This window comes from Balaenoptera physalus (genome assembly GCF_965194825.1).
Source record: "Balaenoptera physalus genome assembly, chromosome: 2".
NCBI classification, from domain to species: Eukaryota; Metazoa; Chordata; class Mammalia; order Artiodactyla; family Balaenopteridae; genus Balaenoptera; species Balaenoptera physalus.
The window spans coordinates 25,735,653-25,754,981 of record NC_138883.1 but is presented as its reverse complement, the minus strand read 5'-3'; the positions used below and the strand labels follow the sequence as shown (position 1 = coordinate 25,754,981).

The window sequence follows — 19,329 nt, the reverse complement described above, 5'->3', positions numbered from 1 at the left end:
TATTAAAGCCTTAAAATAAGTCTTGATTGTAAATCAACTATATTTCAATAAAACTTTTTTAAAAAAGTCTTGATACCTGATAGACCAAATCTTCCCATCTTGTTGTTCTTACTTGAGTGTCTTTGGTATTTATGGCCTTTCATTTCTATATAGATTTTAGAACCACCTTGTCAAACTCCACCCAAAAGGCCCACCAAAACCCTCTAGGATTTTTACTGGGATTGTATTTTATCTATAAATCAAGTTGGGGAGAACTGACATCTTTACAATACTGAGTCTTCCAAACTAAGAATATGGTAGATCCTTCCATTTACTTATTCTTTAATTTCTCTCAATAATAATGTATTATAATCTTCTGCATAAAGTTTTTGCATATATTTTGTGAGATTTATTCCTAGGTATTTGAAGTTTCTTTACTGTATAGTAAATTACATATATATATATATATTTAACTTCTTTGCTAGTATACATGAATGCAATGGAATTTTGCATATTGACCTATATCCAACAATCTGGACAAATTTATTAATTTCAATAAATTATAGATTCTTTTGGATTTCCATGTACACAATCATCATCTGCAAACAACAGACTGAATAGGATTCCTTTATAATCCTCATATATTTTATTTTTCTTGCCTGACTGTTCTAGCTAGAATATCCAGTAAAATGATGAAAAGCAAGTGGTGAAAGTGGACAACCTTGTCCTATTCCTAATCTCAAAAGGAAAACTTTCAAATTTCCCCATTAAGTTTGATGCTGCTTGTAGGGATTTTGTAGATATGCTTTATCCAATTAAGAAAGTTTCCTTTATTCCTCGTTTGCTAAGAGTTTTGAATCATTAGTAGAGGCTGAATTTTACCACTTTTTTCTCCTTCTGCTAAACTGATCATTTTTATCCTCTACTGTATTAAAATGGTGATTATACAGCTGACTTTCTAAAAAAAAATGTTAAAGCAACTTTGCATTCCTGGAAAAACCCAACTTGGTCATATATATTGCTGGATTCAGTCTGCTAATCTTTTGCTAATGACTTTTTGCATCTATGTTAATGAGGGAGATTAAACTGCAATTTTCTTTTCATCTGGGATCATTTTGATTCTGCCTAAAGAATTTAGTTACCTGTAGGTGATAAATCCTGTTTTTGATTGCCTGAAAATATCTTTATTTCACCTTCATTCTTAAAGACTATTTTCACTGAAAAAAATTCTATATTGGTAGTTATTTTCTTTCAGTATTCTAAAGATAATCTAGCTTTCACTGCTCTGTGCATAAGTCAGCTTTCAGTCTAATTACTATTCCTTTGAAGGCAAACTGTAATTTTTTTCTGGCTACTTTTAATATTGTCTTTGCTTTGGTTTTATAGCAGTTTTAATTTAATGTGTACCTACTGTGGATTATATACCCCTACCTGGGGTGTACAGGGCTTTGTGAATCTGTAGATTCCATTAGTTTTGGAAAATTCATAGCTATTATCTCATCAAACATTGCTTCTGTCCATTCTTGCTCTCCTTACCTTCTAGGACTCCAATTATACAAATGTTAGACCTTTTTACCATATCCACTATGTCTCATCTCTTTCCTGAATTTTCCATTGTTGTATTTTTACATATTTTCTTCTGACCTTTCTTCCAGTCCACTGTTCTCTCTTCAGGTCTAATAACTTGTTGTTAAACCTATCAACAGAATTCTTCATTTTCATCTGTATTTTTCAGTTACGGAATTGCTATTTGGTTCTATTTTTATAAATTTCAATTCTCTGCCAAATTTCTCAACTTTCTCTTTTACCTCCTTGAACATAATAAATATAATTTTTAATTGAAGTATAGTTGACTTACAATATAATTATTATTTTTTTAAAAATTTTTATTTATTTATTTATTTATGGTTGTGTTGGGTCTTCGTTTATGTGCGAGGGCTTTCTCTAGTTGCAGCTAGTGGGGGCCACTCTTCATCGCGGTGCGCAGGCCTCTCACTATTGCGGCCTCTCTTGTTGCGGAGCACAGGCTCCAGACGCGCAGGCTCAGTAATTGTGGCTCACGGGCCTAGTCGCTCCGCGGCATGTGGGATCTTCCCAGACCAGGGCTTGAACTCGTGTCCCCTGCATTGGCAGGCAGATTCTCAACCACTGCGCCACCAGGGAAGGCCCACAATATAATTATTTTTAAGTCTGTATCTGGTAACTCCAAAATCTGATGCTCCTATGGATCCATTTTTACTGTCGTTTCTTTTGATTTTTGTTCATATTGTGTCTTTTCATGCATTTGGTCATTTTTGATACATGCCAGAAATTGTTCTTGTAAAACTGTTTGTCAAAATAATTTGAAGACTACAGTGACCCTTCAGAAAAGATTTGCCTTTGCTTCTTCCACATACCTGGGGGCACTAGCACCCTGGGGTTAACTTAATCCAATTTCATGAACTCAGATGTTTCTGAAGCTGAGCTGTAGTCTTTGCAATGGCCTGCTTCTAACTTACCCTTACTTCTAGAACATGGCCTTTCATGGTCCTAACCCAGAGAAAAGGGGGTTAACCAGGGTTCCCCCTACTTGATTAACCCCTGTTGCTTTAGTTCAGAGACGCACTTCCACAGTCTTGCCATTCAGCCTCCCCACTTAGGAGTCCAGCATATCCTCTCAGAGGAGAAAGGAACCCCAAATTGGACTCTCATCCTTGGACCTCTATCTTTATAATTCTGCCCTCACATGGATCATAGCCTAATAATTATTCATTATCTGACTAGCTGACTAGCTTTCCAGGATCTTCAAGCAGACGTTTATATTTTGACAATTATTTCCTAATTGTCCCCAGTGGGAGAAATAATCCCAATTACCTAGTCTACCGTTACTCAAAACAGAAACCTGCATTGCCTCTACCCTTTTCAGTTTTAAGATACCTTCGTGAATAAAATGGAAACAAAATAGAATTTTTACAAGTCTGCCTTCTTTCTGTCACTGGCTAACAGTATCAGCCTCTGTAAGTAGTGGATCACAATGAAGACTTCGGTAAGGTTGAATTTTTAGACAGAAATGAAAATTAGCACAAGAATAAAGGAAGTCAGTAGTGGATTTAAAGAGTAACATAATAAAATAAGCTGTAAGGATATACTGTACAACACGGGGAACATAGCAAATATTTTATAATAACTATAAATGGAGTATAACATTTTAAAATTGTGAATCACTATATGGTACACCTGTAATTTATATATTATACTTCAATTTAAAGAAGAGTTGTATGAAAATAATCCCTAAGGAGATTTACAAACTGTATTTCATAGAAACTTCATCTGAGATAAAAAAACCCAGAAGAGGTCAGTTCCTGATGAGCAGAAAGGCAAAAAGAGATACATAGAATGGCTCCAACTTACAATATAAACACAGTGAAGAATCTCATGACATGCTTGTGTGTATTTTTTCTGAATAGGTAATATATGCACATTATTCAAAATTCAAAAAGCATAAAAGTATACAGTGAAAACTTCCTCCCATCTCAGTCCCTACCTCCAATGTTACTAGGTTTTGTATAGTCTTCCAGAGATATTTTGCATCAAAAAAGTGTGTATGTGTGTATAAAAAGAATATATATATATACTTTTTCACACAAATAATGGACATACTAGACATGCTAGCATACACGTTTTTTCTACTTAACATCTCAGAGACCTTTCCATAACTATATATAAAAAACTTCCTCATTCTTTTCCACAGCTGATTAATATTTCAATGGCTGGATATTCCATAATTTATTTAACCACTTCCCTATTGACATTTATGTCCTTTCTAATCTTTTACCATTACAAGCAATGCTATAATAACCTTGTGTCTGTGTCGTTAAATAGGTGTGTGATCTATAGTATAAACTCCTGGAAAAAAATGGATCAATGAGGACATATATTGTAATTTTGAAAGATATTGACAAGTTGCCCTCCATAGCATTTGTATCAATTTCCACACCCATCAGCAATACATGAAAGTTTTTGTTTCTGCACACCCTTACCAACATAGTGAGATATTGAACTACCCAGCATAGTTACGATTTTCACTTCCCTTATTGTGAGTTAGGTTGAGCATCTTTCATGTGTGAAGAGCCACTTCTCATAGCATCTTAACAACTTGATGTATTCAGGGAAAAAAGTGAAAAGAGATATTGCTTTTGATTTTTAAGTTTAAAGATATTCGCTAAACTATGTAAGAACTACTGGTAAAACAACTTGTAATTGGATTCAGAGAGGCAGGAAGTAAGAAAAGGAAAAAGAAATATATGTTTATTTCTAGAAGTTTAAAGTGTGGAAGATGCAGTACTGTTTTAAAGAGAGAGAAAATAGGGCTTCCCTGGTGGCGCAGTGGTTGAGAGTCCTCCTGCCAATGCAGAGGATGCAGGTTTGGGCCCTGGTTCGGGAGGATCCCACATGCCGCAGAGCAACCAGGCCCGAGCATCACAGCTGCTGGGCCTGCGCTCTAGAGCCCGTGAGCCACAACTACTGAGCCCGCGCGCCTAGAACCCGTGCCCCGCAACAAGAGAAGCCACCGCAATGAGAAGCCCGCGCACCGCAACAAAGAGTAGCCCACGCTCGCCCGTCACAACTAGAGAAAGCCTGAGCGTAGCAATGAAGACCGAACGCAGCCAATAAATAAATAAATTAATTAATTAATTTTTAAAAAAAACAACAGAAACCCAAAAACCACTGGGGCTCTTTGGCATAGACTTCCACTCTTTTGCTCCACCTAATATAGTAACCACCAATTTTTAAATTTTAATTGAAATCGAAATAGCCACAGATAAGCAACATTTCCATCACTGCAGAAAGACTTATTGCACTGCTCTAAGTCTTACATAAGAATAATGAACAAGTTCACCTGACCTGTTTGCAGTCCTTGACGTCTACATGCATTGATAGCTCTCAGGGTCATGTATACCAGACCAAGTTCTGCTCACTTCAAGGTCATAACAGACTTTGCCCTTTATTTTCCCCAAAGCTCCCTAAACTTAAAAAACAAAAAAAAACAAAAAAAAAACAATGAAAGAAAGAAAAGGCCTGTTCTTAAGTGATGTAACATATGCCTCAGAGAGTTTCACTATATAAAGAGTGTTCTCTCTCTCCTCTTGGGAACTGAAGGACCCAGGTGCCCCCAAATAAAAGACTATTAAAAACAATTACAGTTCATAAAACAACAAGAACACTATGACCAATGGAGAGCTTAGTTCAGAAGAACATCAACATTTTTCTTACTTTATAACCAAAACTGCAGCTGACAAACACGAAGACCCTCAAAAGGTATTCTTTGCCTAGAATACTTTTAAAAAACAAGTCATGGTTATTCTGGATAATTATAAATTCCTGCTTTGAAGGAACAAGACACATTGAAAAAAAATCAAAACCCTTAATTCAATAACAACTGAATGTCCAATCTCATTTCTTATTGCTGAGAGAATGACAGAAACCTCTTTTGTTGTTATTGTTGTTTTTGGCCGCGTGGCATGTGCGATCTCAGTTCCCCAACCAGGGATCGAACCTGCTCCCCTGGCAGTAGAAGCATGGAGTCTTCAACCACTGGACCACCAGGGAAGTCCCCCGAAACCTCTTTTGATTTCATTCTTAGGCCTCTATTGCTTACTCATTGGATCATTTTCCAGAGGAAGGTGGCAGAAAGATCCAATCAAACTGCTAGTTCCAAGCAGAGTTTTGAGTTTACTCCCAAGCCTATACAACTCTGAGTTAAGCCAAATGCATGCTTTGCACACCACTTTGGAAACCCAGCTGAACTCTAACTCAAGGTTTCTCAAGAGCTGCACTACTGACATCTGGGCCAGATAATTCTTCATTGTGGGGGCAGTTCTGTGCACTGGAGGATGTTTAGCAGGTTCGCTGGCCTCAACGCACAAGATGTCAGTAACAGTGCTCCCCCTCCTCCCCAACCCAAGTTGTGACAATCAAAATGTCCCCTGGGAGAGGCAAAATCGCTGCTGGTTGAGAACCACTGCTTTAACCTAAAGAGCATTCTTGATATCTCAACCCTAATTCCTCAATTTCATTTGATGCTCCTTCAAATCTGTGTTGAGACTTTGTCTCACAATCCAGCAAATATTTACAGAACCTCTAGGACACATCAAGGACTCTAGGAGAGAAACAGACAAGATAGATTCTGTCCCTACCCTTAAGCTGGTTTCTTGGGGGTACGTACATAAAGAATTGTAATAGGGACTTCCCTGGTGGTCCAGTGGTTAGGACTCTGTGCTTCCACTGCAGGGGGTGAGGGTTCAATCCCTGGTAAGGGAACTAAGATCCCACATGCTGCACAGCGTGGCAAGAATTGCAATAAAAAACACCCAATTATATAAAGTTTTGAATTGTCGATTTTTCTTCCTGGGTACTCTCATCTTACCAAACTAAAAACCCCTAGACAACAAAGACCATAACCTGCCCTAGAATACCAATACTTGATTAATGGCCAATAAAAATAAAAAATAAACTGTTCTGAACTTCATCATAACAAGGTGACAATTTCAGACAGACAGTAAAAACTCCACACCTCACTTGGGCAAATAAGTTAACTTCTCTCAGCTGTAGTTTGTTCTTCTGTAAAATGGGGAGGAAATGACTGTTGACAGGATTAAGTCAGATAATACAAGGAAATCTTTTTCCACATTCTGGCACAGAGTAAGCATTCAATTAATGTACGTTATCATTACTATTATTTTATTAGCTATTTTATTAGCAACAAATCTTACCTCAAGGGGAGGAGCTTGCTCTGGGCTACAATAACAAACCCCTACATGACATAAAAGAAATCAACACTCACCCTGCTTTCTGAGGGCAAGAGGAAGAAAGTAATCATAAGTATTTCCATCTACATCCTGGGAGGAAAATGTGAACGCAGGAACCAATTACAAGGTTTGTGGGTGGGGGGAGACACACCAGAGACAAACCCACTATCCTCCAATACATTCCTGGACTATTCTTAAGACCTTTCTGTTTAAAATGCTTGGGTATATTTGCCACAAGGATCTAAAGAGGAAGTAAAAAAAAAAAAAAAAAATCCTTAATTTATAAATATTAACACATGCAAGGGACAGATGTTTATGAGACTTTCTAAGTGTTCATTTGCTTAATCGTTCAGAAAGTATGCTTAAAATTTCTATTGTTATAATGTTAAATACATGCCAGTAATTCTGAATTTACTACAAAGCATAAGAAGGAAAAAAGACAACAATTGTTAGATATTTTAAAGTAAGAGAATATAAAGTCACATGAAAAAGCTGGGTGATTCAAAGGTGTGTGTGTGTGTGTGTGTTTGACCCAAGCAGCATTAGGAAATGGGAGATATTTAGGATAGAAGTAAAAGACGGGGAAAGTCACCATACCCGAAGATACACATCCAGGAACACCTCCTCTGACAGCACGTGGAGTTTCGGCGAGAAAAAACAGACCTCTTATTCTCATAATGGATAATACCAGTTTAGTGTGTACCGTGGCTTAGGCACCAAGTGCCTCAAACATAGTGGTCCATGCAATCTTATAGTGCCCACATTTTATAGATGAGGAAACAAACACAGACTAGTGACTTGCCCAAGTAAATTAAAGATTCACACTCCAACCCAGGCATCATGGCACCACCTCTACCGCTATACTTCATGGTGTCTATTTTAATTTCAGAACTGGAAATTTAATTTTTACTTGCTACTTAGTGAGACCAGTACTCTCCCCCTACCTACCCTTCCGTATTTCAAATGAGCATCTTTTTAGTTGCATCCTGTGTGGTGATCATAAGGAGGTTTGGAAGGTAAAAGTGTAATCGCTGGACACTTTCGCCTTCGGACACTGACAATGAAGTAATCCACACGGAGGAACTAGCGTGGGTAGAAGTAAGACAGTATCCGGAACAAGAGGAGGGTCCCAGAGAATGAGGGAGGTCGCCAAAGTTCCTATTTCGGCCCCGATTTCCTGCCTTGGCTCTGGCCGCTATGTTCATTCAAAAGACCCCAGAGCCCACCTATTTGCAACCGCGCTTTTCATCTCGCCCACTCTGAGAGGCGGAGAGGATGGATGCGAGGTGAGGCGCGGGGGCCTATATGCAGGGAGCAAACGGGATTCTGGACAGATGAAGGCGAGGCTGCCTATTCGGATGGGGGCAGAGAGGCGCGTGGAAAGGCTGGGACCTGGGACAGAGGTGAGGATTGGGGTGGGGAGCCAGAAGCAGGGGCAGCGAGGCCGGTGGGGTCGGGGTCGGCAGCCAAGGAGAGATGGGCAGGCGTGCTGAAGCTGAAGAGGCGCCAGGGTCAGAGATGCCCTGTCACTACTATCCGGGCTGTTCTGAGAAAGGAAGCGGGGCAGGAACCAAGGCATTTCGAAACAGGAGTAGAAAATAATCTCGAGCGAAGACCAGGCCCGAAGGATGACAGTGGCAGGGGCGGGAGTTGCGGCCCGGGGGAGCGGGGCCCGGGCAGGAGCCAAGGCAGGGGCTCCGGGGCTCCGCGCGCGAAGGGGCTGCCCAGGCCGGTCCGCTCCTCCGGGCAGCGCGGGGCAGAGCGCGGCCGAGCCTCGCATCGAGGTGCGGGGCCCCGAGGCCGGCGGCACCCACCCGCCGGAGCCCGGCCTTGCGTACCTGAGGCGGCCGCCTGGCTCCCCTCCACTCCCGGGCCGTCCCCGACGCCGCGCGCCGGCCCTCGGCGGGCTGCAGGGCTCCAGACGCCCGGCCCCTCAGCCGCCCGCCGGTCCGACATCTGCAGCCCGCGCCCCCAGCGCCTCCGCAGCCTGCCGCAAGTGGCTCCGGAAAGAGCCGAAGGCCCAGCGCGCCGGGAAGAGCCGAGCGGAGCCTGCGGGCCGGAAGGGGCAGCGCGTCGGCCCCCGAGCGGTCGCGAGAGCTCTGGCTAGCGGAGGCCTGCGACGCGGGCTCGGGGAGGGTTACTGCGTGCTTATGGTCGCAGGTTTTTAAAGTCAGTGCTTGAAAGAACAAACGAAACCTGGGGAAGATTCCGTGAGACCCGGCCGGAAGTCGTGGTATCCATAGACACGCTATCGGAAATTGGGGTTGCTAGGAGGCCTGGGCGCGTCGGCTAGTCTGCGTCACGGCTGAAGTCCCAGAAGATTACGATTCCGGCCCCGGTGAAGATGAAGACCTGCAGCCTGAGAGACCAAAACTTCAGTCTCTTAAGGTGACTGAAGATGTCGAACCAGGCAGCATGACAGAGGCAGTCCCGGAGCTGCCTGTAGAGACTGACCAAGAGCCACAACCAGAGACGGAAGAAGAGGGCTTCAAAGAGGAGACACCGGCGAGTGCTAAGAATATACACCTACGCCTGAAACCCACCTGGACGTCCGAGGAAGAGGCTCCCCACAAGTCCAAGACAGACCTTTCTAGCGAGATTGAGCTAGGGATTCCCAAAAAGGTAAAGTCGGAGACATCCAGACAGATAGAAGTAGAGCTTTTCAAGGATTTGGAGGTCCCTGTGGACGAAAAGCGTGGGGAGCCAGAGGAGGAAGCCAAACCAGATGTCGCAGAGGATATACTACGAAAGGAAACTGAGGTTCCAGGGGCCACAATCAGTGAGACAAGATTAGAGTTACTAGAGGGGACCAAACCAGAGGTTTGGGAGGAGTCACTTAGAGAGCAATATGGAAAGACAGGTCTGGAACCTACAGAGCAGACCAAACTGGAATTTCCAAGTGAGAAACCAAGGAAATCAATTGAAGAGGCAGATCTGCAGCCAGCAAAGATGACCACACCAGAGATTCCAGAGGAGACACAAAGTAAGTCACCTGAGGAGAAAAGGACAGAGCCACCTGGGCAGGCCAAACCAGAGTTTCCAGAAGAGGAACCAAGTATGTCTACTGAGGAAACACAAAGAAAGTCAACTGAAGAGAAAATTCCAGAGCCACTAGAAGAGATCAAATCAGAGTTTTCTGAGGAAAAATCAAGAAAACCAATTGAGGAGACAGTTCTAGAGCCATCAGGAAAGACCAAACCAGAAGTTCAAGAGGAGACACAAAGAAAGTCAACTGCAGAGAAAGTTCTGGAGCCACCAGAGGACACCAAACCCCCAGATCAAAAAGATAAGCAGAAAAAATCAACTGAAGAGACAGGTCTAGCACCATCACAGAAGTCCAGATCAGAGGAGACACTAAGAGAGTCGACTGAGGAGAAAGTTCCAGAGCCACCAGAACAGACTAAACCAGAGTTTCCAAAGAAAGAACCGAGAAAGTCAACTGAAGAAACAGGTCAGGTACCACCACAGAAGATCATACCAGAGGTGCAAGAGAAGACACAAACAGAGCCAACTAAGAAGATAGATTCAGAGTTACCATATAAAGCCAAACCACTACTTAGAAGAGAGACACGTGTAGAATTTGCCAAGGAAGATAGGCCAGAACCAATCAGACTTACGCATTCTGTAGACAGGGATGAGGCAGAGTACTCTGACTATCAAACAAGAAAGTTGTTAGTAAAAGAAACTAAAGATGTTTCAAAAGACTCTGTGTTAGAGTCTCTTCCAATAAGTGAAGTAGACTCAGTGAATACAGATTATGAGTTTTCTAAAGAACTCCAAAATCTGTTTCAGCCTTCTGATACCAATTATGAATTCTACTCATATTTCTCTGAGTCTCAGAGGAATTTAAAAGAGTCCTCTAATGAAAAGAAAGATCTGTCCCCAGTGTCAATGACACTGGTACATAAAGATAAAGAAACCCAGCCAAAAAAAAGTACTGACCTACAATTTGAGTATCTTGAATGGAGCCCAGAGAAAGTTGCAGAGTGGATTTGCCAGCTAGGCTTCCCTCAATACAAGGTATACAAAAATAACATTTTTTGAAATCGTATACTCTCATTCGTCTACCTCTTATTCCTCTATCCTTACCTGAGCTTTTGCATCTTCACTAGAAGGAGTGTAGAAGAGGCATGGACTATGGTAGAGGTAACTTGGATTTTAATTTTGGCCTTTCCACTGATACACACATATTTGTATATTGGGAGAGGAAGGAAAGGTCACATTTGTTTGTTTTTCCTATTCATCACAGTGATTATACTTCTCTGCAATCCTTGAATAAAGACTGAGAAATTTATGTAGGTTTCTTTTCATAGAAATCTGTATTTCTAAAAAGACTTCATCCAAGGTAGACTTTTTGGTACTTTGTTTGGTTGTTTTAGTAGCAACTCCCCTAACTTGAACTTGTACTATTAATCTTAGTGTCTGCCCCAAATGTGTTATATGTATCATGATCACCTAACAGTACTAATTTATATAGCCAATTAACCAAGGATAGTTTTCTTTTTAAAATAGGGTGAATCCTATTATTTCACTGCCAACTATGTTCCAAAAACAAAACAAGATCTGAAATCTTTGGTACCACTGTACTTAAAAATGTAGTTGAGGCAAGAAAGAAGCACTGGTTGTATTGTGCCAAAAAAAAAAAAAAATTAAGCAGCAGTATGAAATTTAATCAAGAGTTTAGATGGAAAATATGTGGGATTATTAAATTAAAATTTTTTCTCAGTACAGAGCTAGAGACAAACATGATTTATTTATTCCTCCTCCCCTCCCTCCCTCTTTCCTTCCTTCCCACCTCCTTTTCTCTTTCTTGCTTTTTTTCTTCCTGTATTTGCCGTACATCTTTTGAGTAATGTTCTCATTGTACTGACAGGAGTGTTTTACCACAAACTTCATCAGTGGCCGAAAACTCATCCACGTAAACTGCTCAAACCTCCCTCAGATGGGTATAACAGATTTCGAGGACATGAAGGTGAGTTGTGTATAGTTTCCCACTAGAGCACTGAAACAGTGCTACCATCTATCTCAAACCATCCTCCTTTTATTCCAGCCTGGCCTCCAATTTCTCCCAACGGTGTTATCATACTCCTAGTTTCCCAGGCTCAGAGTGGTTGCTTCCTCTCTTTCCTTTGATCCCCACAAAGATCCCAAGAACTATCAGTTCCTCCTATAGCATCTGGTTTTCTCCATTCCCACTTGTTCAGACCTTTATCAGACCTTTACTAGAATGTACTTAGAATGTTCCGGTAGCCTGCTTTTAGCCTCTGTCTCTAGGCCCTTTGGATTCACGGACCCTGCTTTTAGACTCTCACCTTCCAACTATTTATACAGCGTACTACTCAAAGCTTCTTTGGATCCCCTCTACTTACAAGGTAGTCTCAACTCCTCAGCTTAGGATTCAGGGCCCTCTACAAGTTTTCTCCTACCACCGTTCTCTCGCCTGGTACTCTTCTATGTGAATCTTCTGCCTCAGCCTCACAGGTCCAGCTCACACCCTCACAAACCTGTCTTGTGCATTCCTCCCTCTACATCTTTGCTCAGTTCCCCCCCTCCCCCGCAAGACTAATATGACTCTTAACCATCCCTCAGGACCCAACTCAATTCTCATCTCCCCATGAAGTCTTTCCTGATCTTCCCAGCCCACAGTAACCTCTCCTCCAAAGCTCTCATACATTTTATGTCTCTAACACCTACAGAAATGACTCACCTTTCCCTTTGTTCTTCCTACAAAATACTAAGATGACCAGAGAAGGTATAGGTGAGACTGGTGAGGGGTGCAGGAAGAAAGAAACACTAATTTTTTTTCTTTTCTTTTTTCATGGAAAGACATTTTAAATATAGCAGTGTGTACATGTCAATCCCAAACTCCCAATCTACCCCTCCCCTCCTCGCTGGTAACCATAAGTTTGTTCTCTAAGTCTGTGAGTCTGTTTCTGTTTTGTAAATAAGTTCATTGTATCATTTTTTTTTAGATTCCACATATAAGCGATATCATATGATATTTGTCTTTCTCTGTCTGACTTACTTCACTTAGTATGATAATCTCCAGTTCCATCCATGTTGCTCCAAATGGCATTATTTCATTCTTTTTAATGGCTGAGTAATATTCTATTATATGTACCACATCTTCTTATCTGTTCATCTGTTGATGGACATTTAGGTTGTCTCCATGTCTTGGCTATTGTAAACAGTGTTGCAATGAACACTGGGGTGCATGTATCCTTTTGAACCATGTTTTTCTCTGGATATATGCCCAAGAGTGGGATTGCTGAATCATATAGTAGCTCTACTTTTAGTTTTTTTAGGAACCACCACACTGTTCTCCATAGTGGCTGTATCAATTTACATTCCCACCAACAGTGTAGGAGGGTTCCCTTTTCTCCACACCCTCGCCAGCATTTATTCTTTGCAGATTTTTTGAAGATGGCCATTCTGGCGGGTGTGGGGTGATACCTCATGGTAGTTTTGATTTGCATTTCTCTAATGATTAATGATGTTGAGCATCCTTTCATGTGTTTGTTGGCAATCTGTATATCTTCTTTGGAGAAATGTCTCTTTAGGTCTTCTGCCCATTTTTTGATTGAGTTGTTTGTTTTTTTGATATTGAGCTACATGAGCTGTTTGTAAATTTTGGAGACTAATCCTTTGTCAGTCGCATTGTTTGCAACTATTTTCTCTCATTCTGTGGGTTGTCTTTTCGTTTTGTTTATGGTTTCTTTTGAGTTTAATTAGGTCCCATTTGTTTTCTATTACTCTGGGATATGGATCGAAAAAGATATTGTTGCTATTTATGTCAAAGCGTGTTCTGCCTATGTTTTCCTCTGTTTTATAATAACCAGTCTTACATTTAGGTCTTTAATCCATTTTGACTTTATTTTTGTGTATGGTGTTAAGGAGTGTTCTGATTTCACTTTTTTATGTGTAGCTGTCTAGTTTTACAGCACCGTTTATTGAAGAGACTATCTTTCCTCCATTTTATTTTATTTTATTTTTTTTTAAGAATTTTATTTTTATTTATGGCTGTGTTGGGCCTTCGTTTCTGTGCGAGGGCTTTCTCTAATTGCGGCAAGTGGGGGCCACTCTTCATCGCAGTGCATGGGCCTCTCACTATCGTGGCCTCTCTTGTTGCGGAGCACAGGCTCCAGACGCGCAGGCTCAGTAATTGTGGCTCACGGGCCCAGTTGCTCCGCGGCATGTGGGATCCTCCCAGACCAGGGCTCGAACCCGTGTCCCCTGCATTGGCAGGCAGACTCTCAACCACTGTGCCACCAGGGAAGCCCCTTTCCTCCATTTTATATTCTTGCCTCCTTTGTCGTAGATTAATTGGCCATAGGTGCATGGGTTTATTTCTGGGCTTTCTATCCTGTTCCATTGATCTATATTTCTGCTTTTGTGCCAGTACCATACTGTTTTGATGACTTAGTTTTGTAGTATAGTCTGAAGTCAGGGATCCTGATTCCTCCAGCTCCGTTTTTCTTTCTCAAGATTGCTTTGCCTATTCGGGGTCTTTTGTGTCTCCATACAAATTTTAAGATTTTTTGTTCTAGTTCTGTGAAAGAGAAACACTGATTCTTCTCACCTGGCCAAGGGAGCACTGGAAACCACTATCCTGTCTTTCCCATTTACAGTGATGCACTAGCTTGGTAAAAAGGGGAGAGAAAGTCAATCTTATTTATTCTAGGGACAAGCTAGACAAGATAGCACTTACTTCAGCTTTCTGTCTTAGAAAATAATTCACAAAATATTTTAAACTATTCACTCCATCAAGTGAACAAAAGAACTCTGTGATAAATATTTGGAGAAGAATATAGATGAATTGCTTATTCCTTTCATATGCATGATTTTATGTTACAAAGTAGAGCCTTATAAGCTTAATAATATCTCAGGAATTTTATTACACCTGCCTTATTGCAAGCTATTTAAATAGCACAATTCATAACAACATGTCAGCAATCGTCACTAAACAAAAGTATTTTTCTTTTTTTAAAATTTTCAAATGATTTTAGCTTTACAGAACAGTTGCAAAGATAGTACAGAGAGTTCCCATATACTCTTTTTTTTAAAAAATATTTATTTATTTTTTGGCTGCGTCGGTCTCAGTTGCAGCACGTGGGATCTTTCATTGTGGCACACGGGCTCTGTAGTTGCAGCACTTGGGCTCTCTAGTTGTGGCGCATGGGCTTAGTTGCCCTGCGGCATGTGGGATCTTAGTTCACTGACCAGGGATTGAACTGGCGTCCCCTGAATTGCAGGACCAATTCTTAACCACTGGACCACCAGGGAAGTCCCCCATATACTCTTAACCCAGCTTATCCTACCTAATGTTAACATCTTATGTAACCATTTATCAAACCATTTATATATTTATCAAAACTAAGAAATTAACACCAGTACAGTACTATTAAACAAACTACAGACTTTATTCAGATTTCTGCAATTTTTCCACTGATGTCCTTTTTTCGTTCCAGGATCCAGTTGGGGATACTGTCTTGTATTTAGCTGTCATGTTTCCTTGGTCTCCTCCAATATATGACAATTTCTTGATCTTTATCTTTCATGACCTTGACACTTTGAAGAGTAGTGATCAGGTATTTTGTAGATTTCCCTCAGTTTGAGTTTGTCTCGTGTTTCCCTTGAGATTATGCTTTGGGGGGAGACTATCACAGAGATGATGAGCCCTTCTCATCTAATCATATCAGGGAGTACATGGTATCAATGTGATTTATTACTGGAGATGTTAACTTTGATCAGTTGGTCAAGGTGGTGCCTGCAGGTTTCTTCACTACAAAGTTACTGTGTTTCCCTTTTCATATTCTATTCATTAGAAGTGAGTTACTGAGTCCAGCCCATACTCAAAGAGAGGGGAATTAATCTCCACCTCCTGGAGGGAAGAGTATCAAAGAGTTTATGGACATAGAGTAAATACCACAGTAATAGATATACTGGGGGAGGTAGTTTGAGGCTATGCAAATTACCTGTTTCTTCTTAAAGTTTTGCCCACTAATTTTTAGCATTCATCAGTGTATCTTGCCTGCATCAGTTATTACTATGTTGTTCTAATGATGATTTTCTATTTCCTCATTCCTTCCGTGTTTAATTGGAACTCTGCTTAACGAACTCTTCTGTTTAATTGTCCCTTCTTCCCTATTTGGGAACTCTTTCAGTTTGTCTCCTGTGTCCTTTTGACATGTTCCTGTTATTTTATTTTTTAGCATTTTCTGGTACTACACTTTACTTCAGACTCATTTTCTATTTTCCTTGCTACAGCCCTAGAAGCAGGCATGTCTCCAAGGAGCCCTGGTTGCTTTTATTAGAGAATGGTATTTAGAAACCAAGATGTGGTCACTAGTTGTGCTTGTTGCTACTGAGGTGTTACTGCTTCTAGGCACCCTCAGCAGAAGCATGTAGGAAATATATGTATATATACTAACCCATGTATACACAAATATTTATCTTATTTCTGTAAGCATGTGTTCGTACTGATATCCCTGACTCTAGTCCATCACCACAGGGCTCATACTAGCTTTCATCCTTCCTACTCCCTACCCCACTTTGCATCTTTATAACTTCTTTCTCTGACAGTGAGAAACCTGGCTCTGCTTATTTATAAATATGTATCCTTATGAGAAACAAATTTACCAAAAGAGTACAGTATTTGTGTATGGTTCTTTTTGTCATTAGCCTTACGCTAACTAGACAAAGCACTGTTTTTCAAAGTTAAAGTTATTTAGGTCAGCTCCTTTCTTCCCAGCCCCCTTCAGTGAGATTATGTCTTAATTTGTAATAAAGTTAGATTCATCTGCCCAGAGTTTATATTCCATCATGGGTTCCCACAACATCCTGGCTTTTAAAAATTTTACCTGCAGTAAAGTCACTCTTTTTAGTATACAGTTCTGTGGGTTTTGACAAATGCACAGGGTCATGTATCCACCACCACAGAACTGTATAGAACGATTCTATCACCCTGAAACTTCCCGTGTCCCCACTGTAGTCAGCCTATCCCTCCATCTAATCCCTGGCATCCATTAATCTGTTTTTTGTCCCTATAGTTTTACCTTTTCCAGAATGTCACACGAATGAAATCAATATGTAGGCCTTGAGTCTTGCTTCTTTCCCTTAGCAAAATGCATTTAAGATTAATCCACACTGTTATATGAATCAACAAGCAGATCTTAAGAACATTATACATCTGCTTTAATAATGGTATTTTACCTATCTAAAATGTACTCCTAATGGGCAGTTTTGCATCAGGTTAAGAATTGTCTGTGGTGTGAATTTTCCAGCCTTGTAACTATGGCCAGTAGTTTTAAACAAACAAAAATCCATTCCACGTACTCCTTTGACTGTGTTCTAGCAGCAATTTCACGGACTACATTCTCACCCAGAGGCAGAATATGAATTCAAATAGCAGTGTTATAACAGACCTGCAATTAAAACTAGACTTTGAAAATGCAATGACAGTTTAGGATATCAAGTGGCATGGTACTCAATGAATACAAAGTATGTTTTAGAGACACTGAAATTGTGGCAAAAGATATTTTAAAAGAATATACAAGTATAGGCACTAATAAAATAACTGGAACTTTAATGTCTGCTTTTTAGTGTTTGAGATTTCTTTCCAGGCAAATAAATTGAATAACTGAGTAATGATTTTTTTCTTAGTTGAATATTAACTGAGCCCCTTATAAAGTTATTTATTAACCTTCCTAGAGAAAGTCATGGCTCCTAATCTGAACATATTATCTGCTCATATCGTTGGTCAAATTGCTCAGCCAAAAAAAAGAAATGAACCCATCCATGGCTATCTGATGCAAGGGCCTAGAAACATCTTTAAGTGGTACTTTTAAAAAGATAAATCATGTGATGTTTCTCTTAAGAACTGTGTTTTGATAATGCCAGGGTAGGAAGCCTTTCAATGTGTTATTTAATTATTATTTCCCCATAGAATTAGCTTAAGGGGTTAGCATTCAAGAGGTCTAGGAAGCTAAGTAAAACTTACTTGATTTAGTTGTATTTTCAGGTTAATCCCATTAAAAAATTATCCTTGCATTACAGGTAATTTCTCAGCATACCCGGGAGCTGCTGGGAATTGAAGAGCCATTATTCACACGCTCCATCAGCCTTCCCTACAGGGACAATACCGGTTTATTTTTAGAGCAAAAATGTCATAGTGGAGTTAAATCTGATTCCTTGACCTTGTCTGAATTTGTGCAAGCAGTGGGATTACAGGATTATGCTCCAGAAATAACCACCCCTGAAGAGGATGCAGCATCATATTCCATTGAACCATAGGGCAAGCCGTTTCACTTAGCTTGAAAATCAAATTGAACTATGTGGGGGAAGAAGTGTGGTATTTCTGCATTTTCTTTTTCTCTTCATTCAGGATCAGAGTTAGAACTGCTGGCTCCATTCCTAGTTATGCCACTGACTCACAGCACCTTCCCTTTATTTGTGTGTCAATTTAGTCCCTTGTTAAAACAAAGATAGCAATATTTCTCTTTCTGGGTAATTGTAAGAATTCCTGATAAATTCTAGTACTTCATCTGGTAGTAGGAACATGTTGGAGAAACAGACTAAAAGTAAAATCACCTGCCAACCCAGATAATCCTCTTCATAAGTGCAGACAAGGAAACAGTTTTATTATTGAATCAGCATAAAATCAGACTGTGATGCACATTACAGGCAGGCCACTAAAGAGATTGCCAAGACAAGGAAATCTCACCCTTCTATATAGCCAGGCAGATATAATCCATTATTTACATGTTAACTGTCTGTATCCAAAGGAAAAATAAAAGTTCTCAAATCTTTGTGACAAACAGAAAGTTACTACCTGGAGCCAAGCACTTAGGCTAAACCCTCAGAGTCAGGGAGACAAAGTGCCATTCTTCTAAATGCTCACATTTCAAAGAGGTGGCTCCAAAGGCCCCCTCCCCCAAAAGACAGTCCTGGGATGTAAAACTGGCAGAAGGTTTATTCACCTTTTTAGAAGATGAGCATACGTCTCAAAAACAGAGAAAAAGGATTTATATTACAAGTTTTTAAAAGGAAATGTATTATGAAAAAGGAGGGGGGAAGTTCTCATTCCTTTTTGGCATCAGAGAACAAAATTTTAAAAATATTTTTTTAGATTTGTATTTACCTGTTAAAACAACATGGCTTATAGAAGTATATCATTGACCATGGACTAGGGTCTGGGGTTCGTTTACAAGGCGTTTTATGTGGTAACTCCAGACTTTTATAAAATGAAATTCAGACCAGAGTCTACCTGTGACTGGACTGTTCAAAAGAAATTAAAAATACTTCTTGTTGCTTGAATGACTCCGATTCCTCTCTAGTTTTATAGACTAACTTCTCTTTCTCTTCCCAGCCACACTTCTTAATCCTAAGAACCACTGTAGGGCTACCATAATCCAGAAGCGCAATGATGTACCCTATCCAGTTCCTTACATCTGAATGAATAGTCAAAGGAATCCATTTTTTTTCCTACTGAGAGAAAGAACAGTGCCTCAAATTAGCATTCATGTCACGTGTTAATGTTTGATGATGAACCTAATTTTTTTCC

General features: G+C 40.3%; 2 protein-coding genes across 11 annotated transcripts in view; one reads left to right on the top strand and one right to left on the bottom strand.

Moving 5' to 3' along the window:
* TMED8 (transmembrane p24 trafficking protein family member 8) overlaps window positions 1-8,739 on the bottom strand; it is a 35,601-nt gene extending 26,862 nt beyond the window's left edge. For 4 of the 6 annotated variants that reach the window (XM_082451401.1, XM_082451398.1, XM_082451399.1 and 1 more), the window contains exon 1: window positions 8,606-8,739. In XM_082451401.1, coding sequence (XP_082307527.1) covers window positions 8,606-8,723 — 118 coding nt within the window. In that variant the 5' untranslated portion in view covers window positions 8,724-8,739. The remainder of the gene's footprint in view (window positions 1-8,605) is intronic. The other 2 variants (XM_082451402.1, XM_082451403.1) reach the window with 2 other exon arrangements.
* A 443-nt stretch (window positions 8,740-9,182) lies between these two features.
* The window catches only part of SAMD15 (sterile alpha motif domain containing 15), a gene marked incomplete at its 5' end in the record, with an annotated part of 32,645 nt that continues 22,498 nt past the window's right edge, over window positions 9,183-19,329 (top strand). For 4 of the 5 annotated variants that reach the window (XR_014260961.1, XM_082451327.1, XM_082451328.1 and 1 more), the window contains 2 exons: window positions 9,183-10,787; window positions 11,641-11,739. Coding sequence is in view for 4 of the 5 variants with exons in the window: in XM_082451327.1 (XP_082307453.1) it covers window positions 9,183-10,787; window positions 11,641-11,739 (1,704 nt within the window). Of the gene's footprint in view, window positions 10,788-11,640; window positions 11,740-17,822; window positions 19,086-19,329 lie in introns of those variants that run through there. The other variant, XM_082451326.1, reaches the window with a different exon arrangement.